The sequence below is a fragment of the Orussus abietinus genome, unplaced genomic scaffold, assembly GCF_000612105.2.
Source record: "Orussus abietinus isolate OABI.00-Male unplaced genomic scaffold, Oabi_2.0 scaffold10, whole genome shotgun sequence".
Lineage (NCBI taxonomy): Eukaryota > Metazoa > Arthropoda > Insecta > Hymenoptera > Orussidae > Orussus > Orussus abietinus.
Genome location: NW_019396009.1, coordinates 918813 through 945372, shown reverse-complemented (window position 1 = coordinate 945372; position 26560 = coordinate 918813). Strand labels below are relative to the sequence as shown.

General features: G+C 38.2%; 6 protein-coding genes across 10 annotated transcripts; 3 read left to right on the top strand and 3 right to left on the bottom strand.

Moving 5' to 3' along the window:
• The first annotated feature begins 162 nt into the window (after positions 1 to 162).
• On the top strand, positions 163 to 1344 carry LOC105699746 (probable prefoldin subunit 2). Its single transcript, XM_012424996.1, has 3 exons — positions 163 to 459; positions 560 to 683; positions 773 to 1344. The coding sequence occupies exons 1-3, from the start codon at positions 314 to 316 to the stop codon at positions 965 to 967; spliced, it is 465 nt and encodes a 154-aa protein (XP_012280419.1). The 5' UTR covers positions 163 to 313; the 3' UTR covers positions 968 to 1344.
• A 193-nt stretch (positions 1345 to 1537) lies between these two features.
• On the bottom strand, positions 1538 to 5717 carry LOC105699743 (vang-like protein 1). Of its 3 annotated transcripts, none has more exons than XM_012424988.2 (4): positions 5093 to 5717; positions 4400 to 4994; positions 4167 to 4325; positions 1538 to 4094 (listed from the first exon to the last, which is right to left on the bottom strand). In XM_012424988.2, the coding sequence occupies exons 1-4, from the start codon at positions 5221 to 5223 to the stop codon at positions 3258 to 3260; spliced, it is 1722 nt and encodes a 573-aa protein (XP_012280411.1). In that variant the 5' UTR covers positions 5224 to 5717; the 3' UTR covers positions 1538 to 3257. The 3 variants fall into 3 exon arrangements, with proteins under 3 accessions (XP_012280411.1, XP_012280412.1, XP_012280413.1); XM_012424989.2 differs by having other exon boundaries at positions 4400 to 4991; XM_012424990.2 differs by having other exon boundaries at positions 4400 to 4985.
• Positions 5718 to 5806: 89 nt separating this feature from the next.
• On the bottom strand, positions 5807 to 7210 carry LOC105699745 (D-aminoacyl-tRNA deacylase 1). The gene is made up of 4 exons (XM_012424994.1): positions 7102 to 7210; positions 6417 to 6507; positions 6093 to 6328; positions 5807 to 6021 (listed from the first exon to the last, which is right to left on the bottom strand). The coding sequence occupies exons 1-4, from the start codon at positions 7142 to 7144 to the stop codon at positions 5912 to 5914; spliced, it is 480 nt and encodes a 159-aa protein (XP_012280417.1). The 5' UTR covers positions 7145 to 7210; the 3' UTR covers positions 5807 to 5911.
• Positions 7211 to 7540: 330 nt separating this feature from the next.
• LOC105699741 (golgin subfamily B member 1) lies at positions 7541 to 15199 on the top strand. Its single transcript, XM_012424985.2, has 11 exons — positions 7541 to 7712; positions 7975 to 8839; positions 8943 to 9031; positions 9127 to 9327; positions 9651 to 9890; positions 9967 to 10139; positions 10253 to 10714; positions 10787 to 11109; positions 11219 to 11325; positions 11398 to 12756; positions 12865 to 15199. Exons 1-11 carry the CDS (start codon positions 7599 to 7601, stop codon positions 13063 to 13065), a joined length of 4134 nt encoding a protein of 1377 aa, XP_012280408.1. The 5' UTR covers positions 7541 to 7598; the 3' UTR covers positions 13066 to 15199.
• Positions 15200 to 15260: 61 nt separating this feature from the next.
• On the top strand, positions 15261 to 26007 carry LOC105699744 (lysosomal Pro-X carboxypeptidase). 2 transcript variants are annotated; one of them, XM_012424991.2, is made up of 8 exons: positions 15261 to 15816; positions 15943 to 16083; positions 16165 to 16445; positions 16738 to 16895; positions 17208 to 17380; positions 17810 to 18159; positions 18242 to 18443; positions 23885 to 26007. In XM_012424991.2, the coding sequence occupies exons 1-8, from the start codon at positions 15688 to 15690 to the stop codon at positions 23918 to 23920; spliced, it is 1470 nt and encodes a 489-aa protein (XP_012280414.1). In that variant the 5' UTR covers positions 15261 to 15687; the 3' UTR covers positions 23921 to 26007. The 2 variants fall into 2 exon arrangements, with proteins under 2 accessions (XP_012280414.1, XP_012280415.1); XM_012424992.2 differs by lacking the exon at positions 23885 to 26007 and adding an exon at positions 18543 to 19060.
• LOC105699742 (kinesin-like protein KIF3A) lies at positions 18709 to 22873 on the bottom strand. Of its 2 annotated transcripts, XM_012424987.1 has the most exons (9): positions 22608 to 22873; positions 21935 to 22353; positions 21683 to 21873; positions 21466 to 21605; positions 21196 to 21393; positions 20731 to 21122; positions 20133 to 20550; positions 19920 to 20045; positions 18709 to 19811 (listed from the first exon to the last, which is right to left on the bottom strand). In XM_012424987.1, the coding sequence occupies exons 1-9, from the start codon at positions 22623 to 22625 to the stop codon at positions 19674 to 19676; spliced, it is 2040 nt and encodes a 679-aa protein (XP_012280410.1). In that variant the 5' UTR covers positions 22626 to 22873; the 3' UTR covers positions 18709 to 19673. The 2 variants fall into 2 exon arrangements, with proteins under 2 accessions (XP_012280410.1, XP_012280409.1); XM_012424986.2 differs by lacking the exon at positions 22608 to 22873 and having other exon boundaries at positions 21935 to 22447.
• Positions 26008 to 26560: the final 553 nt, after the last annotated feature.

Here is a 26560-nt window from a genome sequence, read left to right as displayed (position 1 = left end):
TAACGACAGAGTTGAGTTGGGAGATTGCTCACGGGCAGGTAGATGGCACCGCCATCGCCAGTACGCGAGTCCTACCAGAAATTCATTGCGCCGCCCTTGGGGGCAAAAAACGGTGAAGCTGAGGTATAAAATCAGAGGGCAGCACAGGATGCGATCGAGCGATCCTTCTCATAAGCAATCTCCCAACTCATCTCTGCACTCGACCCACGTGAACTGCAGTGAACTGTATAAGGTCAGAATTAGCTTGCTCCAACGAGAATTAGAACGCTACTGAACGGTACGAACAGCATCTTGAGAGTGCTCTGCTGTTAAAATGGCAAGTGAGAAAGAGTCAGCGAAATCCGCGAAAGGAGCCAAATCCAACGAAGCAATATTCGCTGGATTTCAGGCACTTCGTAATGACCAACGAACGATGGCTGATAAATTATCCGAAATGGAAATGGAATTAAATGAACATAAGTATGATCCCTTCGACATCTAACCTAACTATAGAATATGATTTAGTCATCGAATGGTAATGTCTCTTCCTTCTTTAATAATTAACGTAACAATTTTGTAGGATAGTCATCGACACTTTGAAAAATATTGATCCCAAGAGAAAGTGTTATAGAATGATTGGTGGAATTTTATGCGAACGCACGGTAGAAAATATAATGCCTAGTTTGGTTACGAACAAGGAGCAGGTATATATTATATATATAGGTGTTAAGCACTGATTTTCATAGTATTAACTGTGCTTTGGCAATGTCATGAGAACAATGTATATTTTCAGTTGATAAAGGTCATAGAGGCATTGAGCGAACAACTTATGAAAAAGGGTGTTGAAATTAATGAATACAAAGAAAAGCATAATATTAAAATTAGAGGACAAGAGGATTTGCCAAGACAAGCTGGTGACTCGAGCGATGTTAAAAAGGAGCAAAAGAGAAATCCAATTGTTGTCGATCCTACCGAAGCAAAATCATAGTATTCTGTATTTTATTTTTTGCTGAAGTTTTTATGGTAATCCTTCGTTTCAACTTTCTTAACCACTGTTACCTCCTGCATTTATTTATTAATAAAGTCATCATCACTTCAGTGTACATTTGGAATGTAAAAGAGCTCCAGTTTGTGTTAAAATGTTTTGATTGTAAGACATGCCACGTTTTGAGACAAAATGTATTTTATTCTAGGAGAATATCAGTGGCAAGTATATCTATTTGTTAAGTGTAATTATAATTTACTATCATTACCACTATTAGCCATTTATTATTTTAAATTTGTATTGTATAATAATCACAGCATGTTAAGTACATTTTCTAAGCTCACAATTACGTAACAAAAAAATATATTCATTTTTATAAGTCTGATGTGATGTTACTCACGCTACCATTAAATATTTGCATGTGATAGCCGGCGAAGGGTTATACCATGTTCAAAAATAAGGAAAAACTATTGCCAGGTGTAACAAAGGAGAAAAACGTATGTAAATGCATGGTGGTGGTGTGCTGTATAATTAATTTCTAAAGTTCTCGATAGGGTGGTATGAATATCCTTATTACATCAAATTACTTTTATTTGTGAATCTCAATAAGTACACAAGTGTAATACTCACACATATAAATTAAAAAAACTACTTAAAAAAGCTATATCAATTGGTGGCATTTCGCATTCACCAAAAGTATAAAAACGTTCTTTAAATACATTCGATTCTTGCCACTCGCTGGTGTATAAAAATGCTTTTGAGTACATACAATTTATGCCAGTCACCACAGTTGAATAATGCAGAAAATGGTCTGCAATATCTACTTATATTTGATATGTAATTATGGAATTACATAACTTCATATTTCACCTGCTTAACATAAAAATCCTGTGACTATTAATCCAAGTTCCTCAAGGAAATCAAAAGTTTATCCCTATTTTGTTCCTAGTTGTAAACGTTATTTGCATTAACAATAACAGGTTAGTCTTACGTGAGCACAGTTCAGTACTTGACAGTATGCAGTGGTTAAGTTCACAATATTGATTTGCCATAATTTTCCACTAGAAAGTGAACAAGTAAAATAATGTACCAAATTTCTTCACTTGCAACATCGACCGTATTTTTAATCCTTACTCCATAGCTATTATGTTAATCACTTATAATAGACACAGTTTGTAAACATAGAAATGTAAATATGTCCGTACAAAATGAAGCAAAGATAATTTAGTTTCAATGTTCGATATCAACAAGAGCTCAACTACAAATCACTGCATATAATTTGCTTGGAAAAAGGGTATCGGAATGTTAAAAATATTTTTAAATAAACTATTGGAATGACCCAAAATAAGTCAAGGTATGAGATCAGTCAATGTTAAAGAATGTGATGTCAATGCAAAATTTGTATACACAATTGAGTCGATGAAATTACTTGAATAAAACAAAAAATTTAACTCAGAGTATCTCGATCTCGGTACATTTTTAGCATTTTAACAAGCATGCTCTATAGAAGAAAATTAGCATGGACATTTCTGGTATCACCAGATACTGGTGTAAGTACACAAACGGCAACGGCACTTCCCGCTAGCTTAGCCTACCTCTTTGATAATAAAAAAAACTGTAATGCGTACAGCTTTGATTTTTTAAATACATTCATATACAATAGTAGCGATATTAAAATATCTATAATACTCTGTTGTGCTTTTATCTTTCTCACATTCGACATAAGTATTTAAACAATTTGTGTACTTTAATGTCAATCCTTGTTCATAAAGTACAATGCGGTAATTTTGAATTACACGCAATTCCGTTATGCTCTCAAACTGAAGACCAATAACGGCAGTGAAATCTATTCGCGTGTATAATTCAATATCACCTCAACAATTATCTTTTGAAGAATTCTTAGCGATATCCCCGTACTTAATTTAAACATTTTTGCATAAAATTATCGATATGCACCATTACAAGACAGAGCCTTATCACTCAAGTATAAAATTCAAAGAATTATGAGTATAACTATCCATTTGATCATCATGAAGTAAATAAATACTTATTCACCAGTGCATAATTAGTAGATAAATTAATAACATACAAGCTAACATTGATACTTAACATTGTTTTACGCTGCAGCAAATACATTCAAAAATAAGATTCTTTGAACCTGCAATTGACAGTCTGCTTGAAAAATTGGATACTTGATGGACATCCGGCATAACACGTTAATATCACTAAATGAGTATTGCATTGATGAAATAAAAAACCTATGTATCAAAATGAAGTGATGTTCTGGTTGATGCTATACAGACGTTTCCGAGTTAAGTCTCAAAAGAAACTTGTTTGATTTGGGATGAGCAAGCTGTTCGGTGAGGTTAAAATGAGGTAATCGATGAACTGTACATAGAAGAGCTACTTCGCCCTGCCTCAGTTGAAATTCACACCCAGATGCGAGGGGACGAGAAGGCAGCTCACCTTCGCACACAAGTGCCCAGTGATGTGATCGTCTCTGTCGTTCTTTTTCATTAGACAAAATGGGACTTGTTGTAAAAAAAGGTTCTAAAAATGCTCTGGGGGCAGCATCTTGTGCCAAACAACGTGCCAATCGGCCTAAAATCGACTCCACCGAATGTCGTGGCTGTTGTCGAGTTACCCTCAGGTACTTCTGCAGTGCTCGTGCCATCGATGGGAACACTGCTTGCGCTGCTTCCATAGGATCCATTGGCCCCGGACTGGGAGCTGACTCACCTTCTGAGTGCAATCTTTTAATGTGCGCAAATGCTTCCTCGGCAGCGGTGATTAAGCGAGCTTTCCTTTTTCTAACCCTTCGCTCATAGTCATGTTCCTCGTAGAAACGCTCATTGTGGCTAGAATCTCTGCGACGTGCTTGTGCGGCAAGAACGGCTCTGTCACCACCGACTCCTCGTTGCTGCATTCCAGTGGTCACTCCTCCATCAACTTCATAAAACTTAAAGCTAGATGGTTTCCTGCCTGACTTTGAAACTGGAAGCCGTTCCAAGTATGGGTTATAAATAGGAAATTCGGTGTAGTACCTCTCCAGTACCCACACCGCTGCCCTTTGGATCGACAGTTGACCAATTGCATAAGATCTTGATTCGCCATCTGGAGATCTTACCACCTTGAATAAAAAATATATTTCTTAGTATATTTCACTGATTGAAAAAAAAATATATATTAAACTCGTACACACTTTTAGGTAATATGTTGGCTGCAAATGACGAATTTCTATGAGAAGTACTGCGACGTAATGTATAAACAACAGTGTATCAGCAAGGGTTCCGGCATAATTTACTAAACTTTTGTACTCTGTTATTTCACCATTAGCTGCAGTCTTAGCACTCTCTGTAACCTGTAATTTTTAATATAGAAGCAATTTTTAATTAAAAGCCACAATGTATGAGATGTACACCCTGAATAATATACCTGTACAACGTAGAATAACCAGTAAGTGCATATGCAGAGCATCGTAAGTACGAGAACTCCTGCTCTGAATAAAAAAACCCTTGGCATGATGGCATTTCGTGGTCGTAAAAAAACAGCCCAGCTTCCTATGCCTAACAGCACTAGCTTAAAAGCTAGACCAAGTAACTGGCCTTTACATTCGGCATTGCATGACAATAATTGAAGCCTTTGTTGCAAGGTCAATACGCTCGTTGAATCAGGAAAGAATCCCAATTTTGGCAATATGACCATAGCTATGGGACTCAGAAAGGCGCTTATTCCGAGTATAGCTGCCACCACTGAACCTACATAACGATTACAAGTGAAACCAAACGAATTCTCTCCTTCGATTGGCCAATGGCTAACATCCTCGGTTGACTCGGACCGATCCGAAGTGTTCCCCGTAACTGCTGTGGTATTTTCACCCCAATTCTCATCTTGCGGCAATATTTGCACTTCGATCACTTCTTGGCCTAAATTATCGACGCTATCACCTCGAACGTTCACCATCGTTTGAAAAGGAGCCATTTCGTTAGTATCCAGATTATGTCGTTCTTTCCTTTGACTCCTATTGCTTCTGCAAAAAAGTGTATTACGACACAGATTACATAGAGTACATGAATCGTTTTCAAGACATGTATCGATTAATCATTAGTCGATTAAAAAAACCTTTACCTAGATGTTCGGTGTGAATGCTGTCGGTGATGTGATTTGTTGCCGTGGGATCTATGGTGTTTCTGTGACCCTCGGCTGTGGTGGCTGTGGCTATGCTCGCTAGCCCCTGACTTCACGCTCTCAGTCTCCATTCCCTGGTATAGGCTACCGCCTTTCCTCTACCCCATACAAACATTCCACCGTTGGCAAGCAAACGAATGACAAGCACATGTGTCACGTAGCACGCTGCGATTTATATCACAGAGGCTTTCTATGGTGACACACTATCGGTCAAAGCCCTTGGCGGAGTTCCCACGCCGGATAGAACATGCAGTTTCGCCACATCTACGTTTCCGTCGTACTCTAACGAAACGCTTATTCACCTGCGTCAGTCAACTAAATACAAAAATCTCATTCTTACGTGAAACTCTTCATTTTCCGGTGTCAAAATAGACGCCGACACGCCTTCAGTTTATTATTCCCACCCCCTCTCTGACCGCCGCCATTCGCCTTCTGCATTCCGGAGTAATTGCTAGGAATAAAATACTGAATCTAGGGACTTTAACGCTAAAGTTTCGGCTGCCCTGAGTACGCGTTCTCAAAGACCTCGTTTATGAGAAATACCCAATCTTAGAGTAACTTTGACATTTTTAAAAGTAACTCCATGATTGGTTCTAGTGGACAACTAATTAGCTAGAAAGCAGATTGTTTTCTCGTTATTTGTTTCCAGTTGGATACTTTAAGAATTTTTTATTTCTTTTTTATGAGTTATACTCTGCATAATTGATTAAAAAAGTATAGATATATGCATTTGTATACTAAGCGATAAGCAACAAATACTTATATAGATTCAGCGTTATTGGAGGTATCCTTTTTTGGGGTCTCTATTTCTATCGTCACAGGTCCATCGTTTTCTATTTTCACCTGCATCATGGCACCAAACAGACCATCTATAAAAAATCCAGTAGGATAAATTAATATCTTATTAATTTGCATGCAACGCACTTGCGTATAAAATCACCTTTCACGAATTCTGGTTTGTATTTTGCCCTAAGTTCGTCAACGATGTGCGAAAAAAGCAAGTTTGCCTTCTCCCCTGCCATTGCTTTATGAAAATCTATTTTATTTCCTTTTAAAACATGATATAGAGTAAATTGACTAACGCATAATATTTCATATTGTTTGTCCATTACACTGTTGCTCCACTTTTTATCCTTCTCGTCGTCGAAGAATTTCACATTTAAAATTTTTCGTACTCTAATGAAAAATAAAATTAATATTAATATTTATGTTAAAATATAGGCAATTGTAATAAAAATTCTGTTGAATTATTGTTAATCATTACATGTATCTGATATCTTCTAACGTGTCTTCTCGGCTTATACCGATAAATACGCACAATCCCTTTCCGATGGTGCTGATAACTTCATTATTAACTGAGAAACGAAATTCATAATTATTTTTAACTTATACGTAGATGCCTACATAAAGCGATTAATTTCGTTTTAAAGCACGTGGGAAGTAGTGACCAATCAGAGGCTTTGTAAATGCGTTCCTTAAATCCGTAAATTTTATCCCGTGTTCCCAACTTTATGTTACCAACCTAAAATGAAAGTTACCAGTCTTGCATTTCATGTCCTTAAGACGTAACTTCTTCAATTAGTATGAAAATCCCTTTTCCACTTTAGATTTAATTAATTAAAGAATTCATTTCAAGAGCCAGTAGATAAAAAACATATCGACATTAGATATTCAAAACTTTGCGCGGTTTTTGATATTGAATGAGAGTGTGTGTGGATGTCGAACGTTGCGCATGCGCGAGCTTCGATCGACCCTCTGAGTTCTTGAAAAGTCTTAAGTTTTAGCTAATGAAATAAATCATTGACTAACCGCCAAAATAACCTCGACATTGACGCATAAAACGCAAGAAAGTAGTGTGAAAATTGTTAGGAAAGTGTCGCTGAATTTTTTTCAGTGCGGAGATTCAATAGTCAAAATAGTATCCATATAACCTCAAAGTTATACATCACCTAAAACGCTGGCTGCAGTGACGCGTTGCACCAGAGCTTTCATGCTTGAAGAGATGCTCTTTTCGACCCAAGAGCGAAATAAGTGGTTGTTCGTATTTTTTTATTTAACAAGATATGCTACGATGTCTGAACGTTCGATTCCCTCACACGAATGTTCCAGCCAATGAGAGAGCGGATGTCTCCGGAAAGCATACTTCCCGCGTGTGGACTTCCTATAATGTTGTTTGACTTTTCAAAGATTGTTTACAAGCACCAAGTGAAGTGAATAATCGAAAGAGAAACGACTCGTGGGAGTGTTTTAGGCGGTGTTATGCGCCGACGATATAAGAAAAATGAATGATCTTAATTTTCCGAGCTTATTTTTAGATGTGAACCTCTAAACAAGACTTATATTCGATGACCCACTTGTTGCGTTTAGGTTATGGTGTTATAAACAAAAATATGTGGTGCAGGAACTTTATTCTGCCTGAATAACGCATCTTTGCGATTTAGCAAGGATGGAGGATCCTGGATTGAGCCTCTTTCAAGGCCCTGATGGTATCCAGCTGAACACTAGTTCGCAGAGACAAGAAGAGGAAGAAGAGCAAGATGAAATCGATCGACGCAATGAGGTGTAGATCTTTTGAAACTTTGTGGATCTAACCATTCGATGGTCACTGCATGATTAATACAAAATTCAGTACCTTGGATTAGTATCATTGGTTGGGCACTATGAAACTGAAAGGCAGTTGCCACAACAATGTCAGCGTCAATGAAAGATTTTTGTTATGTCTTTTTTTACATATTTTGTTGAAGATAATAACTACTTTAAATATGCAAACGTAGAAATATTTGTATTACTTATATATTAATTTGGTGCTGATTTTTTTTTAGTTGCAGAACATGGTGGAATGTGAATTCGAAGACCTAGACGATGACTTTGATGCTAGCTCAGTCAATAGTAGTCATTATCAAGATACAGGTCATGTTGATCATAGTGATATAAACTCATCCCTGCATCCAAATGAGGCAGAAAAGATTCAAACATCATCAGAATTTCGAAGAGATTTCAGAGTGTTTAATCACGTGGAAGAAACAAACAATTGTGACCAAAGTACTCTATCGATTCATCGATTGGACTCGAACAGTGGACCAACGGTATCCGATATACAAAGGGATTTCAATGTGCACAGCCAAATTGCAGTGTCTTGTAATAAATCTGACAGAATTGGCAATATAGCTGGTAGCGCTTCAGAAAGTTTATATGATTTACCGAAGCCACCAATGTTAGAACGTGGTCATAGTTTTCGAAGACCAGTGAGTGATGAGTACAGTTTTAACCATGGCTATCCAGACAACTATGATACTCCAGCAAATCATTATGACAGGAGGATAAACAGTTATCCAAATAATGGGTACATAGACAGGTATGGAAGCAGTGTACTTGATAAGGTTCAGGAGTTAGGAGCTGGTGACAATGAGAGTAATGACCACATTAACCGCTACAATAAACCTGGCTTAAATGGAAGATCGGTCAATGACAGTACAGCTTATAAAATGACAGAGTACCAGAGTAAAGAACAAATAGAAGTTTTATATTCAATCAGAATGCGAGAAATTGAAAAATTAACCGATCAGTTGGACCAATTAAGACTTGAAAAGAAAGAAGAAAAAAGTCAACTTGATAGGAAATTGGCACTTGCACAGGCAGAAATTGAAAGGACAAAGCTTTCTAGAAATCAGGCTCAAAATGCTCTCGGTAAGGAAACAAAATGCATTGAATTAATATTTGAGCAAATTAAAGGTTTACAGGTACTCGTATTCATTGAGAACAAACACTTTATATTATTAATATTTTGCAGTTGATGCGAGAGCTGAAATTACTGAACTTCATACTCAAATGGCAGCTTTAAAGGAAAAGATTGCTGTTCTAGAAAAGACTAATAAAAACGTAATAGAACAAATTTCTTATTAACGTGATAGTTTTGTTATAATTACCTTAAAGTTGTAAATAAAAATTGATATACTTTTTTACTTATACCACAGATGTCAGAAGACTTATCGGTTGCAAGAGGGTCAGTGACAGACTTACAGCATAAAGTAGCTGTATTGGAAGGCATACAATCGCTTCAAGCTAATGATAAGACTCATGAAAAATTTCTAAAGCAGGCTCAAGAAAAGCATACAGTAGAAGTGCGAAATATGCAGACACAAATAGATGTATTGACTGACAAACTAAATACAAAGGTATACATAAAATTTTATACATTTGAAATTTTTTTTAAAATGTGTGTGATTGTGTTATATATAAATGCCATGCACTGTAAATATATAATACTGATAATCTCGTCATAGCTTATCAATACGGATACCAACGTTCACTGCATTTGGGCAAGTTGTTTGTAGTTTTCAATTCCCATTTTATAAATACAAGTATATGATTTTTTGGATTGTTCGCCATGGAACTTTCATTATATTTAACACTTAAATTATTTTAATATTGTAATGCTATTACTAGCTGTTTTATTGTTTAAGAAATTTATATATATATATTTTTTTCACTATTTTAGGAATCCTCTTACGTTGCACTGGAAAATAAATTGGCTGATGTGAGACGGGCTCATGAGACACTCATGGTGGAGAAAGGAGATACCATGAATCGTCTAGCTGAAGCTTTGGAAAAAAGTCAAGCTCAATATCGCAATCTTATGGCTAGTAATAACGCTCAAGAAATAATGCAACTCCAGACACAAGTAAAACTGGCTACACAAGAAAAGGAAGAATTATTGAAAACTGTACAGGAACTGCATGTAATGTATTTTTTATTAGAGTTATATAAACTTTTTTCGTTTTTTAACCATTCACTAATTATCATATTCTGTATAGCATAAGTTGGAACTTGCGAAAAGTGACATAACACAGTACGATTCGTTATTGGGCACAACGTGTGAGGAAGAATCTGACTCCATCAGGCAAATGAAGTTAGGTGAAGCTTTTCATAAATCTAAATGTAAATCATCCGAAGATATCACACAGAAATTGAAAGGAGAATTACAAAGGTATCGACTTCTACTATATTTTTTAATTTATAAGTGGAAACAGCCGTTTAAGCCGATGCTCGAGTCATATCTAACATTTGTTAAGAAGAAAATTGTAAGTAAATATTTTTTAGGTGTTTAGCAGGGCAAGCTCTAAAGAGAAAAGAAATAAATCGTCTAGAGAATACTCTTGCACAAAAGGAAGAAGAACTTGAGAAAGCTTTGAAGCTGGCGGAAACGTGTCGAGAAGAAGCAGCACGTCAGGCTAAACGTGTCAACGAATTGGAACATGAACTTAAATCTTTACTTACGGACAAAGCAATGAAGGCAAATATCCAGATACAAAAGTTGTCGGATCATCTACAAGATGTGAAGAAACAATACGAAAATATGAAAGAAGAAAAGGAATCGGTAGAGCAAAGATTAAAACAAGCATTAGCTGCTAACGAAGAGACACTTAAGCAGCTGCACAAAGAAACGCTGGAACAGCAACAACAGGAGGCAGTCGCTGAGTACAATAAAGAATACTTAGAGATACATGACAAAGCTATAGAGAGAGTGAGGCAAGAGGCGGAAGTAGAAATAGTGCAATTATCGTAAGCATACCAATGATTGAAATAATAAAAAGGTAATAAATGTACAATGACATGTTTGAAATTTATTTTCAGAGTGCAATTACAGGAAACTCAAAAACAATTGGATAGTGTTAAAGAAATGTATGTAGATGTTTGTCGTACAAAGGAGCAATTGATAGCCGAGCACAAGAAGGAAATAAAAGCTTTAAAGGAAACGTATTTTAATTTGGAAGGGCGAAAACAAGAGATGGAGAAAATGGCAATTGATTTAAGTACACAAATCAAAGTTACCGAAAGGTTGTCAAAGGAATGCGAAAACTACAGGAGTAAAGTTAATGAATTGGAGAAAGAGCTGTCCCAGGAAAAAAAGAAAAGAGATGAGTACACGAAGAAGATCCACACTGAAATTGAAAGAGGTATTAGGCATTGAATCTTATGAATGCGTAACATTAAATTCGCGGGTAATTTAAGATTTCCTTAACGCGTAATCTAAACGATAATAACTACTTGTTTTTTTTTTTCCAGCAAAAGAAAGCGCGCTACAAGAGTTACGAAATGCTTATCCAAATCAACACATCAACATTCATCTGCCCGACGCTCATTGTTCCGAACATTTAGATAAAATTACACAGGTACGTTTTTTTTAGTATACCTTTATTCACAGTTCATGAAAGGTGATATACAAACTTTTATTTCTTTTGCAGTTAGAGGATGACTGTAGACGTTTGGAGGAAAAATTATCTGTTGCTGTCGAAGAACAAAGGAAAATGTCGGATTTACAGACTGAATTAGATGACACCAGATTAAAAATTGCTCAAATGGAAATAGCCTATGAATCGTTAAAAAAGAAATATGAAAATATTGTTATCGAAAGAGACAGTCTCAGTTCGAGGATTTCTCAACTAGAGGATGAGCAGCGTAATGCGAGGAAAAATTCGAAAAAGGAGGATTCTGACGATGCAAAGTTAAAAATTGCTGAAATGCAGTTGGAAAACAAGGCACTGCGTGGAACCTACGATGTCCTGTTGCGAGATAGGAATGCTTGCAAAGAAAAAATATCTAAATTGGAGACTGAGCTGGCCGAAGCTAAGCAGACAGTGTCGAGTCTCGAAAGTAGGTTAAGAAAATACAGCGAATCTTCCTTAACGTCAAGGAGCGAGGTGGACAAGGAGTTGTGTCAGTACAAAGATACCGTAGTTCAGTTGACGAGTAAATTAAATAGTTTAAAGGACAGCCGCAAAGGAGACTTCATCCTTGAACAAAGAATAAAGCAACTTGAGAAAGATTTACAAGACAGGGACGACAAATTACAGAGATTGAAAGGTTTTGAAAATATTAAGGAAGAGAGGGACCAGCTTGTCATGAAATTGAAGAATCAGGCCAAACAGTTCGAGCAGTATATAAACAGCCAAAGACAAGTCTCGGCTGAATTGAATTTGTCTCCGCGTAGTGGTGGCGATGGGACGGATTTTCAAAAATTAAAAGAAATGACCATAAAGGAGGTTCGCGAAGGAATGGAACAAAGGGTAGCGGAAGAGTTGAGAGCTATCGAAGAACAGCACCGAGAAAAACGGTTGGAAATTGAAGAGAAATATAAAAGCCTGTTGATGGAGCTTCAAGCTAAGTGTAATGACAAAACTAAAGAGGTAGAAGCTATGAAAGAGGCCTTGCTCAGTGAAAAAGTAAAACTCCATTCTTCGTTCAAAGCTCAGGAACAGATGACTCAAATGACCGAAGCTAGATTACAGATGTTCCATCAAGAATTGATATCGAAACAACTCAGAATAGAAGAGTTGCAGGTTGCTTTAAGGCAGAAAGAAAACGAGGTCGAGGAGGAAAAGAACGTCATGACTCAAGTAATATCCGAATGGACGTCGGAAATAAAAGAGATTCAGACGAAAGAAGGAGAAATGAAGGATGAGATTCGAAGGTTAAAGGAAGCAGAGGAACGATTGACCAAGGAGATCGATGAACTACATGAACAGGAATCTCAGATGAAAAATAGTATTGCTTCGCTAAAGGATAAATATCAATCTGCTAAAAAGATTGCAAATAATTACAAGGTTGGTTTTAATAAATCTTAGACAAATTTAGCAATTGCTTAAAGTTTTAACAATGTAATGCATTTAATACCTTTTTAAGAAAAGAAAAGTAAATATAACTTTTTTCAGAAATACGCAGAAAGTAAGGAGCAATTTTTAACCAGCGAATACAAGCGTATAAAAGAGGGTTATGAAAGAGCCATGATTGAAGTACAACAAAAAGCCGAAGCAATTCTCAGTACTAACGAAAAGTTGACAGAACTCGAAAGTCAATATGAGCAACGGTTGGAACAGATGCGACTTAAACTGAAGTACAAAAATAAATGTTGAAGTATGTATTAATATCGTTAGTATGCAATATAGCTTTTCGTAGATTAGGATAAATTGTAGTTAGAAGAGGCTAGTTATTTTTTAATTTATAGCACTTTATTGTACAACATTTTATCAGAAGAGTTTTATTATAGGGACCAATTAGTTACATTCAGCCACTGCTACCTGGTGAAATTGTATTAAAAGGTTTCAAAAATATCTAGGTTCTTCTCATTTTCAATGTGAATTTCAGAATTCTGAAATGATCAAGTTGATCGTAACATATTTCTGTATAGCTCGATTTTTTTTTATTTGCCTTTAGTAACCGTTTCAGAAACAGTATTGTTAAATTGACGTAAAGTAAATGTTTTTTAACATCCTAGCCGATCGATGAACATGAAAATGTTTTAGTAGTACATTTCGTATTATATTTTCAGTATTCATTTCTTGATAAATAAGTGCCTTTCCGAAAGCTGTTCACGATTAATGTATTCTCCTTTATTTCAGTATTTTACAGACGTTAGTTCATTGAATTGCATGAGTCGAAAATTTGTAATAATTTCTTATACTCTTTAAAATAGTTTATATGCGAACCATCTATTGGACAATCTAGAGACAAAAGAAGTACTTATAAAAAAAGAGCTATTAAGAAAATATTTTTCCACCGGTGAAAAAAAAAGAAATTGTTTTCGTAAAATCGGATAGAATGATTTTAATTTGTTTCTTGAAAAGAAACGTTGCCTCCCGCGTGTACATAAATTCTGAAATAATTGATAATGAGATTACTGATTCATGATACGCGGAATATGAATCTAAACTGCTCCGACAGGAAGTACGATACTTTAAGATATGGAAAAAGCATAACAGACAATCGCCTGTGCTATGCTTAACGGGTTTTTCGAGTTTGCCAGTAACATTGTGTTACACAGAAAGAAATACTTATTTAAGTTCTTTATATTTCGGTCCAACCTGAGTGAGATACTCACTCCGTGTCTACAAAATACTTGACATAAGACTGGATCTTAATATTTGTCATAAGGTACTCGAAGTCAGTACAGTTTTAACAGTTGTATCAGAGAACAGACGCCATTTAGAATGAAATATGCCCTTCCATGGAGATTATTCAGTCATTCGCAATTCCCTCTAAGTTCACTGGTACACGCGTGTGTACCGTGTGTTCAAACAAACTGAGATTAAATCATGACAAAAACGAACAAGTTATTAGCACGTATAGTTTGTGAAATGTAAAAGGTTTGATTTCTACGTGGAGCCATTCTTTGATGATTTAGTTTTCTCCTTGAGAGATCGTTCGATTCTCAAGCTCGAATTCTCTGTTTCTCTTTCCGCCTTTGCCTATTTTCTTGCCTTACTCCTTCGAAAGTTTGCTCTCTATAGTATTTAATAAGAAATCTACCTGTACAAAGTGTGACTCTCCAATATACAAACATTTTATAAGATTTCCTGTACAAAATATTGCGCGGCCGACTTAATGTAAGCAACCAGGCTCATAAATTTAATGTGACATACCGTAGGCAGAGATTATAAGAAAAATTAAGTTAAGTTTATCTTTATCGACTAGAGAATAAGAATGTTACCGTACAAATTTTCCATAATATTGAGGATATTTGAAATTGTAGATACCAGTATATCTGCGTCTAGGAATAATGTGTATAAAATTTCGAACATTTCGCGGTTCAACCGTTTCTGCACGAGAGTACATAATTCACCTTCCACGTGGTTAAAAACTACCGGAAATACGTCGCTTCAAGTATTCTTCAATTCAGGCGTATTCCATCAGATATTTTGTTTATGAATATAACGCTGACACGAAATTTTGTAATATATCCCATGAAAATTATAATCCTTAACGCCGATACCATACAATTTTCGAAGTCTACGGTTAATCGAATGGACATTGGCTGTACATTCTTTTAACGTGCGCTGAAATTATGCAACTATTCGATCACTGATGTCTAATCGATTTACTTTCCTCCACGTGCTTAATATACCCCATTCGAGTAAATTTATATATATAAATATATACACACATATGTAAATCACGATAATATAAAGTACTAACTTGTCAACGCTGTCATGCTTTTCTACTAATGATTCTTATAACATTACCGTAATTACTATAAAAATCATCACTGAATAGAGAGTATTATTAATATTAATTAGTTATGTATTTTTGTATTTAGAGTGAATTAATTTATTTTTTGTAATAAAGATTTTATGTCATCTTCGTTGGTTCTTTCGCGTTGTCTTTCGTCCGGCGCGATAAGTTGTACAAAGGATAAATATCGAATAGATATCTTTAGAAAGCCTGACCTTATTGGTATTTGATCAATATATCTTATATTATCAGGACACGCTATCTTTTAGAAATACATATGAACAAAACGAACACCTTGGATCTTTCAGTAGACGAACAATGGCTTTCAGTTTATTCCGCGGATGTTTATTACTCTCTAGGGAGTAATGTAGATATAAAAGGGATAAGGATATCACAGCCGAGGGTCATATCGATACTAACTCAACGTCTCAGTGAGTCAAACTGAAATTGTTCTAGTTAGTTAGGTCAGCGTCATTTAGTCAGTCAGCGTCCAGTCAGCAATCAGCTCTCGTCGCTGACACGTCGAGATGGAGTATCGCAGTTTCTCCGTTGCGTTCTTTTTATTCCTGGCATTTCAACTAACTGCATCCCTGCTGCTATTTAAACAATTGGAAGAGTCAGACTATAAATACGAGATAAAGACCATTGAACTTCCCGTAAGTAATCGACGCATTGTTTCGCCTCCGTTCCATAAAGTTAATGTAACGCATTTCATAGATTAAGTTAACCGATTATATTTAACAGTTTCTCTTCCTCGCAAAATGAGACATGTAATGTTTAAGGTGGACCACTTCAGTTTTGCTGTAAACAATACGTTTAAGCTACGATATCTCGTTAACGATACTTGGCAAAGGGCGCAAGACTCGCCGATTTTCTTCTATACCGGAAATGAGGGATCCATTGAACTGTTTGCCAAAAATTCGGTAAGAGATTTAACCAGTTGTATCGATCCTGAAGGGAGTTAAATCTAGGTATAATATGTTATGTTAATTATTTTCTCTTAGGGCTTCATGTGGGACATCGCCATAGAATTTGGAGCCGTCTTGATTTTCGCTGAACATCGTTATTACGGGGAGTCTCAGCCCTTCGGCAACCGATCTTTCTCAGACCCGAAATACTTGGGGTATCTGACCTCTCAGCAAGCTTTGGCGGATTACGTTGATTTAATCCGTTATTTAAGGAGTGACCCCAGGAAACGGGAGAGTCCCGTGATCGCATTTGGCGGCTCCTATGGAGGAATGCTCAGTGCCTGGATTCGCATGAAATATCCTCATATCGTGCAAGGGTACTTGCTCTCTTTACCTCGCTAAACTAGTACAATTGACTCGCGTCGAGTAGCCCTATCGGGAGGATTCATAAACTTCCTCCAACTCGGGATAAATATTATCTAAGTACATAGTTTATCGGCGAAGGTCAGTCGCTCGGTTCCTTGCGCTGCTGGAATAATAATTAAGATTTCCAACGTTAATATCGCTAATATCGGACGGGGTCCGTAAATCCTTGAGGGGAAATCTCGCGGCTTGTTTTTTCTTAGAATAAATTATATTGGTTGATGCATTAATTGTGTATAATTTCAGAGCGATTGCAGCATCCGCACCGATACTGTACTTTCCGGAAGTGGTATCCTGTGGGGCATTCTTGAAGATCGTTACTTCAGACTTCGGTGCAGCTAATAGCGCGTGTCCCAAGTTAATCCGAAAATCTTGGTCGGAGATTACGAGTCTCGGCTCGACAGGTAAACTGCAATTCTTCAACTTCCAATGAGTTCGGTTTCAGTTATAACAATGCAACTCGAGTCGGCCGGCTCTGCTGCCCGAGAGTCATTTTCCACTTATGCCTGGTTGAGTCAAGTAAAAAAAGAAAAGCAACTGTAGATATCCATGCGCAATTACATAAGAACATGCTCGAAGCTGTAAGCAATGCTTAACGACTGCTCAAAGCGGTGCCTATAAAATCGCAATAGATTGAGATTTCTCTGCGTCGGATGTGTACAATTTCACTTATTATTAATCTATATTAATAGCTGTCCGTTTCTTCTTCTTTTAAGCCGAGGGACGAAAATGGCTGACTGAAAATTGGAAGCTCTGCGAGCCGCTAAATAATACGACCCAAGTGGAAGGTTTAAAATCCTGGCTGAACGATGTTTATGGGAATTTGGCAATGGTTAATTATCCCTACGAATCGAATTTCCTGATGCCTCTACCTGCTTATCCCGTTTCGGTAAGCGACATTTTGGATGGAACAAGACTGCGACAAAGGTCTTAAGACATTTTTAAGGTCAGAATATTTTCCGTTTGAGAAACGTCTCTTGCCAGATACGCTGTACACCTTGATAGTCTGGTACAGGTATCTCGTGTTGCAAGTATTCCGTACCCGCTGGGTGAGTGACCGTTTATTGTTCCCGGTACTCAATTTCGACGTTAATGGCAAGGCGCTGAGATTTAACAGTCAACCATAAAGGAGTTCTGCGTTTCATATAAACGTTTGCCTGTCTCTGAAATGTCAGCCACGCGCGGAAACCCGTGAAAGTGGAACAAAATCCAGAAAGATTGTTACATATAAACCGACGCGTACAACTTGATCCTTGGATCAATAATTTATAATTTTAAATTGGATATTCTTTACTAATTGAATGTCACGCATTTGCAGGCCGTTTGCGAGCATCTGACGAATTTAACTCTTACTGGGAAGCCTCTTTTGGAGTCGCTGTACAGATCAATTAATACGTACGCAAATTATACAGGAAAAGCAACTTGTTTAAGCACGGATGAGTCCGCAGAAAATCTCGATTCGCATGGGTGGGAATATCAGTCATGCACGGAAATGGTAATGCCTACATGCTCCGATGGTGAAAATGATATGTTCGAGCCAAATAAATGGGATTTTAAAAAATTCAGCGACGACTGCTATGCAACTTACAAGGTTCGCCCTCAGTCGTACTTAGCATGCCAGGAATATGGATGCGACAGTCTTTGGACAGCGACAAACATTGTATTCAGGTAATCATTCCTGTTGATCCTGATAATTATACCCAGTACTGTACAAATCTAGGTAATGTATTTCATACGGTAATGGTTTTAGTAATGGCTTGCTGGATCCCTGGACAAGTGGGGGAGTTTTGAGAAATGTCTCTTCATCGGCTATAGCTGTAATAATACCGGAAGGTGCTCATCATTTGGATTTAAGGGGTAGGAACCCTAATGACCCATACAGTGTAATCCAAGCCAGAAAGTTCCATCGCTATTCCATCAGAAAATGGATTAGACAACATCGTGAAAATCAGGTAGAAACCATGGCAGAATATTAGAAGGTAGTTTTTCCTCGAATCGCTGAATTCTCTGACATTAATAGCCAGGAGTAAATAAATTGAATTTTTTACAAGGGCACATCTTAGCTGATCCAACGCTTATATACAGTGAGATAGTTAAGCTGCAAGAAATTAGTTAAAAATCCTAGCAGATTTTTTTACTATTCCATGCGCAACTGAAAAATGTCACCAAACTCGCGGAAAAAAAAGTTTAAACGCTTTCGACTAAACAATAGCTTTCTTCCTCTGCAATATTTAACTTGTTTTATTGGGGTAATCGTGCTTACAATAAATAATAATGCATGATACAAGTATTAAAACTACATAATACGTCGGTGGTCCTTTACCTAAATGAACAATTAAAAAATCATACGAAAAAGTAAGCTTTTTCGATTATCACAGAGTATAATAAATGCATGGAATTGGTTATTCTAAAAGATACATCTTCTGAAATAAGGAGAGGGATCAAGGGAGACTCCTTAAAAAATTCACCGTGCGGCATAGTGTTTGGGTTACAATTAAAATAAATTATAACGCTCATTGTATCAAGCTCTTGAGGAATTAAATATGTTATTACCTTTTGGCTAATCATACTTGAACATCTAAAATATTCGCCGAGCATCTTGACATAGTATAAATGGTTTTATTTTAACTTCTATAATTTTCGTAAGGATTTGTTCTTTAAACAATCGTTTATACTTCATGTAATAATAAGTGCAAGATAATTATTTTTATTTCTTGGTTCTATTCTTGTTATTTTTATTATCGTATCGAATGTTGAGTTTAGGCATCAACGACCAAATGTATTAGTTCCATTAACCAAATGACTAACTTCCTCGTGCATTCCATAAAAATATTCAGGCGTTCTACTTGTGCCCGTAAACAGTTTAATCTTTCTCTTTTAATGTCGGAGAGTTTTACTGACCGATACATGTAGCCTTCTGATGATGTTTAACGGATGACAATATTTTTCGTAATTTAAGAGATATCATCTTCGTCTATACACGCGATACATCCCTGATGGATGTAATTTATGCGGAGTGTTTAAAACTGTACAAAAACCGATTAGATGACGCGTTTCCTGTATTTGTGATATAGAGCGTTAAATTAAAAATGCTAAAGGGTCGATACAAAATGTTCTAAAAAAAATTCTCTAATAAATAAATAAATATATATATATGCGAGGCTCATTTGTCTACTAAATGTTCAGTGTAGTGTGCGCCGATGAGCCGTAGTTGGTCTAGGAACACCGGAGCGACTTCTGACTTTTTTTACCTGCGCAAAATTAGACTCGACTCCCGTATTGTAGGAAAGATAAATATTTGGTAAATCTGGCTGTGATTGCTGTAAATAAATAAGGTCATTTTAATTTCCCAGACTTCTATTGTAATCTCGCAATGCAATTCCTTACAGTAAAGAAAAAATATCAATGCAAATATTACGAGTACTCACGTCTTTATCGTTATTTAACAAAGTCGTCACTTGAGCTTTTCGCATGTTATTTCCTGTATATGCCACGCATTTTAATTGCCATTCTCCAATATCTTCATTCCAGTGGACATATCGTTCGATCATTCTCTAAATTATAATTACAAGGTATTAGAATGGTATATTCTGCTTACCTGTATTTCTTTTTTAATAGTATGACTAATTAATATTGCAAACCTGATATTGTTCCGGTATGTAATTGCTCATAATCAGTTCATGGAGTTGCAATTCTCTTCTAATGCCCCGAATCCCTTCGAAAAGTCCCTCTGTTTCTCGGTGATGTTCTAGTCGTAAATCTAAAAATTCAGCTTGAAGCGACATTAACATCGTATGTACTCTAGCCAATTTTTTCGTCTTTCCTGCAGCTTCTTCTTGGAGCGAGGAGTATTTTTCTTCGATATCTATACGCTCAGCTTCCTTCTCTTCGATGGCTTTTTTCAACTGTTCTTCGCGACTTTTTCTTTGCTCCAGTTCTATCGCAGCTGCTGCCAAAAGTTGTTCTTGAGCTTCTGCCTTTTCTAAGAGATTCTCCCCTCCGACCAAGATTTTATTTTGCAGATTTTGCATTTTTTCTCGTAATGCTTCTTTTTCACTCCTGTCAAACAGAAAATATTAGACAATAACCTTTTTATTCATCCTGTGAAATAAATATTTGAAATCTATAGTTGATGCAAGGTACATTGAAATATCCAATTCAAAAAGAGCATTTTTATGACAGTGTTATGGTACATTTACCAAAAGTAGTTTTTCCAAAAGTCATTTTAAGGATACTTACTGAGTTCTTTTTAATTCAATGAAATCCTTATTGTCCGGACTTTTGTCATCTTTTTCAGCTTTATCCATTTTTTCTCTGTAATCCAAATCCAAGTCCTCCAATTCGATCATCGTTAACATTTGGCTTCTTCTCTGTCGAGCTCTTTTTTCTCGTCGTGTTTCACCTGTTTTGTCAGACTCCTCAGAATCTCCATCAGATTCCGAAACTTCCGCTGCATTTTCTTCTAGTTGTTTTCGCAACTGTTCAATTTCTACTTGGAATTGACGTAACAAAGCATCCTTTGGATCTTCATTAATTCTTGCTCGGTTCTTTATATTCTTTGCGCGATTGGCGTATCGCAAAGTGCTTATTGTTTCATCGTAGTTAACATCAGCGGGGCTGATATTTGCACACTAAGAATAAGAAAAAAAGATATGAATATCGGTAGTTAAGAAAACTACATAAATTATAATTATCATGATATACCATTAAAGTTTTGGAATTTCCACCTAGTGAGTCTTGCAGTAACCGAGTGAGCTTGGAATTTCTGTACGGAACATGAGAACTCTGTCCATCTACTAATGCAGATATGACATTTCCCAGTGTCGATAACGATAAATTAATTTTTGTTGCCTCTCTCAATCGCATCCCAGTGGCTTTGGTTTTATTCTGTCTCTCGGAACCCTAAAGTGTAAATTGAACATTTATTTTAAATTCTTTGAAAGCAATTGTTATTACAACTAAGAGCGTACTAACAGCTAAATCAACCAGATGGAGTTTGCCCATTTTTACATGCTCTTGACCATCCTCTCCAAGTTGGCTGGATTCAACAGTAATTGTAAAAATAGCATGAGACCGCGAACTAGAGGCATTCATAGCAGTTGCACCAACGACACCTTTGAACAAAAATTGTCTTAGAAATAAGTACTAAATTTACATTATGAAATATTTTTGTCAGTATTTTCAGTCTTACGATTTTTGTTTCCAAGTGACATTATTCGATCCAAGTCATCGGCATTGTTTACAACATAGCCACTTAAATCTTTCACAAATACTCCAATATCGGGTCTTTCTTTGACTTCCAATCGAGTGTTTTGATCCTTTCCCAATAAATCCCTAACTTCTTCATTATATATTTCCAAATATGTAGTACGAACTAAGAATCTATAAATAAAATGCATGAGTAATTTGATATTTTTAATGATCGATGAAAGATAATACATACTTTTGATGATCGTCAGCTTTGGCAATGTGGCCAAATATGTGTGCAAACGTATTTGGGATGATGCCCCGAAGCTGAGGCGAAGTCTTTGTTCCGGACATAGTATACGTCTTACCCGTGCCAGTCTGGCCGTATGCGAGTATCGTTCCATTGTACCCTTGTAGCACTTTGTCAACGATAGGTCTTGCGGTTTCATTGTAAACGTCAACTTGCGTCGAGTCTGTATCAAAAACGGCATCGAAGGAAAATACTTTCGGAGGCTCCCCTGGTGCTGCATTAGGATTCTCAACGGTTATTTCACTGTTCAACGCATCCACTGTAGTGATGCACTTGCAGTGGCCATCCAACTCCTTTCCATTCAGTGGTCGCACTCGCACAACGACTCTGACATTTTCAATTTCACCAAGCTCCGTAGTATTGTCCTGCGGAAGTATTTTCTGCATGTTATTTAATTCCCAGGTAACAAGGTTGATTTTTATTACATAAACTACAAACAGCAAAGGAACGTAACTTAAACGATCGAACTTTACATATACCACTGCATCCTTGAGTATGGAATTAATAAACATAAAAAATTGTCGACTCAACCTTGACACTCCACATACGTCGAGTCTATGCCCACGGTAAACGAGGATTTTACACATGTAATAGAAGTCGTGTAGAAAAATATACTAACTCCATTTCCTGGCATCATTTGAGGTATCCGTAACGCGTAGAGAATTATAAAATTTACTGCATAATATCGCCAAGGAGATTTAATAAAATGCCAGGTTCGGACCACCACGCAGCACCAGGTCCAGGTCCTTCAATAGATTTGCCTCGCAACGGGGTTTTTTATGACACAACGTTGAACAGGAGCGCAGGGGTTAACGCGACGTAACAAACGTAGGTGGTTGCTGTTAACAGCAACGTCAATGTCGGTGTTGGTTGCTGTCACACGCTAGCAGACGACCCTGTAAACAATTCGATCAATTTTCCAACCCCCGGATAGTTGCGCCACCTAACCTAGCCAACGATATCTACGTTACCGATAGTTGTCCACAAAGTCGACGAAGTTCAGTCGGTACATATTAGTTAAGAAGAAAGAAAAAGATCAAACCTCAAAATTAACAATACTTAGGGAATCAAGAAATTCATATATGTAACCGTTAAATGGTATATACTTGTACAAATATTTTTGATCCAGGAATCATTTTTATACTGCTAAAAAATGTCTCGTATATATGGAAATTGTTCGGACCGCGTAACAACAAATTGTACGGTTTAATTCATTCTTCTTCAGAAGTAGTCGGAGGCAGAGTTTACGATAAGTCGTGGGCTTTCTCCTGAATGCTCATATAAGAAGTTTTACATTTCCGTTGCATTCACGATGGCTATCCACGTCGAGTGGTTCGTAAACGCCTACGCGATCGGAATTCAAGAATGGAACAGGGAACATATAAGGCGACGATACGTTTGCAGGAATTTTTATCCGATAAAAAGATATCGGAGTAATGGTAAATGGTACCGGAGCTAAACCAAAAGGACTGCGAGCAGCCACCACGGTCTAAAGAATTTCAACGTACACTTAAATTCCCAAAATTATCTCGGATATTTAACACCTATTAAGGAATCAACCACGGTCTAAAGAATTTCAACGTACGCTTAAATTCGCAAAATTCTCTCGGATATTTAACACCTATTAAGGAATCAACCCCAACGGCTAGAATTTTAGAAGGGGAATCTAACCTAGAAGTTTCCCACCTACAAATTCCCACAATCTCAGGATTTCACCTTTACAGCTGTAATTCCCATATCTTTTATTATTGCAACTGCAATGCACCCGCGTCTACATTACAGAGCATGATAAATCCACGCTTACAGTGCGTAAGAGAATTGCTTTATACATTATATTTTACTCTGGTACTACAATTTATATTTTCGTTCGTCATCCTAACAGAGATTTATTTTCAGATGTCGAGACGGGTTCAGATCAAGATGTACACGTAGAGGCGCCTGAATAATGGCATCGCCTGCTCGAGGACAATTCCGAAGGCGCAAACTTTGAAGAACCGAGCGCCAATTTGAAGAAACAATCATTTAGCACGAAAGCCCGCGCAAGGGCGAGTCATACAATGGCGAAGTAGCCGAGCCGCCCCTCTCGATGCAGTGTTCTCCTCCCCGGCCTGTTTTCTGCACCCCAACCCCGAAAATATCCAAAGCCGAGGAGGCTCGCTGAAAGCGGGGCAGCTGACGGTCGTAACAATGCATTCTTCCCTGACGAGGAAGTTACGCATCGCGGGACTATAGCCAACCATAATCAGCCATAGCGAGCGTTTCGAGCTGGATATTAGATAGCGATTTTTCTTGCGTTAAATCCCAATCGTTCGGAAAAAAATACGACTCGCCTGAAATAGGAAACGGACACGAAAATCTAATTTGTAAAAATCTGTAAAAATGTCAACCAAGGTGGTTACACCGGTAACGACAAATCCCAGCGATTCGTAGCCCGAGTTAAATCGAATTGTATTTGAATTTGTACGTATCGGTTTGCACGGAGTCATAGCGAAGATTTATTGTTACGTACGTAGCCACCTTGGAAGGCGCGTCGTCGGGTATCCCAGGAACAGGAAAAACTTCCGAAGAAGCGATTTCTAAAGGGAACGATTGTAGGTTGCGCGATCTCTTCTGGGATAAACTCTGTTAAACGGTGCGCAGGAGGGCTCGGTGGCACGAAGAATAGAATACGCCTTCGAATAGAAAGGTAACGACACGCGTGGGTGGTAAGTCAGGGTTCCGACTTTCATAAGGGAATGGAGCCATTTTAGGTCGGATGGAACGCGGCCCTAAATTCTGGGAACATCGAGCTAGGCGTAACTTCTCTTTAAACGTATCAAACGGGGACGTCTGAGAGCTACTTCGCTCATAATCCAATTTCATCCACTCTGCCCGGGATAAAAAAGTTGTCGCGAAAGGTCGCAAAGCCTACCCTCCCGCGATCCCTCCACGCCGAGACCCGGGGCGTTTTACACCCGGAGGGCGATAATTTCTGAAAATCCTAATTACGTTAATCTACGTAGAGGAGCGATTAGGTAGGGACTCCGCATGCTCCCTGTACAGTTGAGGACGAATTTGCGGTGAAAACGAAGTATAGCCAGTAATCGGATATCTTACACTCGGCGACCGTCTACCCGCCGATGGAGTCGGCGGTCGGCTCGATTCTCGATCGAGGATCTCGAGGGCGATCGGCAAATTCGACGGAACTTTCCCATCCATAGAAAAAAAGAGAAAAAAAATTCAACGAACGAAAGAAAAATATCTTCAATTCAAAGAACAATGATTCGTCTCAAACTCAAATAAATCGTCATAATCCCGAAGAAACGTGGCGTTTAGTTTACTCAGAAGTGAAATAATTACTTTTTGAATTGACGTAATATTTATATGGTTCGATGAGATTTTATTCTCGGGGAGGAGGTGCGTCGATCGCGACTCCAAAAAGGCCGTCCTATGGCGGGGAAAGGGTTAAGGTGGCGGCACCGAAAATTGCGCCTTTTCTGCGGCTTCTCGAAGGTACCGGATAGCGTCTCGAGCTTCCGGTGCCCGTGGGGTGACCCGGGATGCCCCCGGTTCCCCCGGGACCCTCGACCGGGGCGTTAACGTCGACGGACTATACGGAGCGCCTCCGGCACGCATCCCTCGGAGCTACCTATTCATTCGGCATAATCCGGTAGTGCAACTCGTGTCGCTCGCGACAACTGCATCCTCGTAGTATCTTCGCAAAGGATGATTCGTCGGGCCAAAGAGGTCGACCCGGGTGCCGCGACCTCGTGACCCGGCCAAGTCGTCCTCCGTCCCCAGGGCGGATAGTTGACTCGAGTAAAAGACCCCCCAGGGTTCAATTATTCGCGAATCGGGATTAATTCGTGATATAATGGTGTAACGGTGAATCGTCTCCGAAGAGTTCGACCCGGGTACCGTGACCACGTGGCCCGGCGAAATGTCTCGATGCGGCTCGTCGGTTCGAGGACGAGACCACCTAGGAACCGATTAATCGTGAATCCGAGCTAATTAAATAAAAAATAAAATTAAAAAAAAAACACGAAGGAATCGTCTCCGCTTCCCGATCAAAAAAGCCGAGTGACCGAGCGTCGCGACGCCGGCTCGCCCCCCACGCCGGGCCCTCCCTCGAGAGAACCCCAAAAGGAACCCCCGGCGGTGCTCCGATCGATCCTCGGTCCCTAGGGATAGCCTCCACGCGCTTTTAAAGTCCCTCATGGCGGGGACTAAATAACTCGTGCGAGTCCACAAGGGATAACCGAGATTCTTTTCGAGCGCGTCGACGGAATGAAACATCGTTCTCAAGGATCAAAAAATCCCGCTTAGCCAAAGTAATCACGACAAGTGCGAGTCGAAGAATTTCTCTCGACCGAATGAAGCCCCTCGATATCGCGAGTCGAAAGATCCTAATCGACCGAATTAAACCTCGCGGTCGTCGGTAAAAGAAATCCCGACTCGGCCGAATTGAACGGCATCCTCGAGGATGAAAAAATTCCCCTCGAGGTAGACCCCGCAGTCTCGAGTCAAAAAGTCCCTCTCGGGCTCCGGTAAACACCGCAGGGGCAAGTAGAAAAAAAAGTTCCTCTCGGCCTC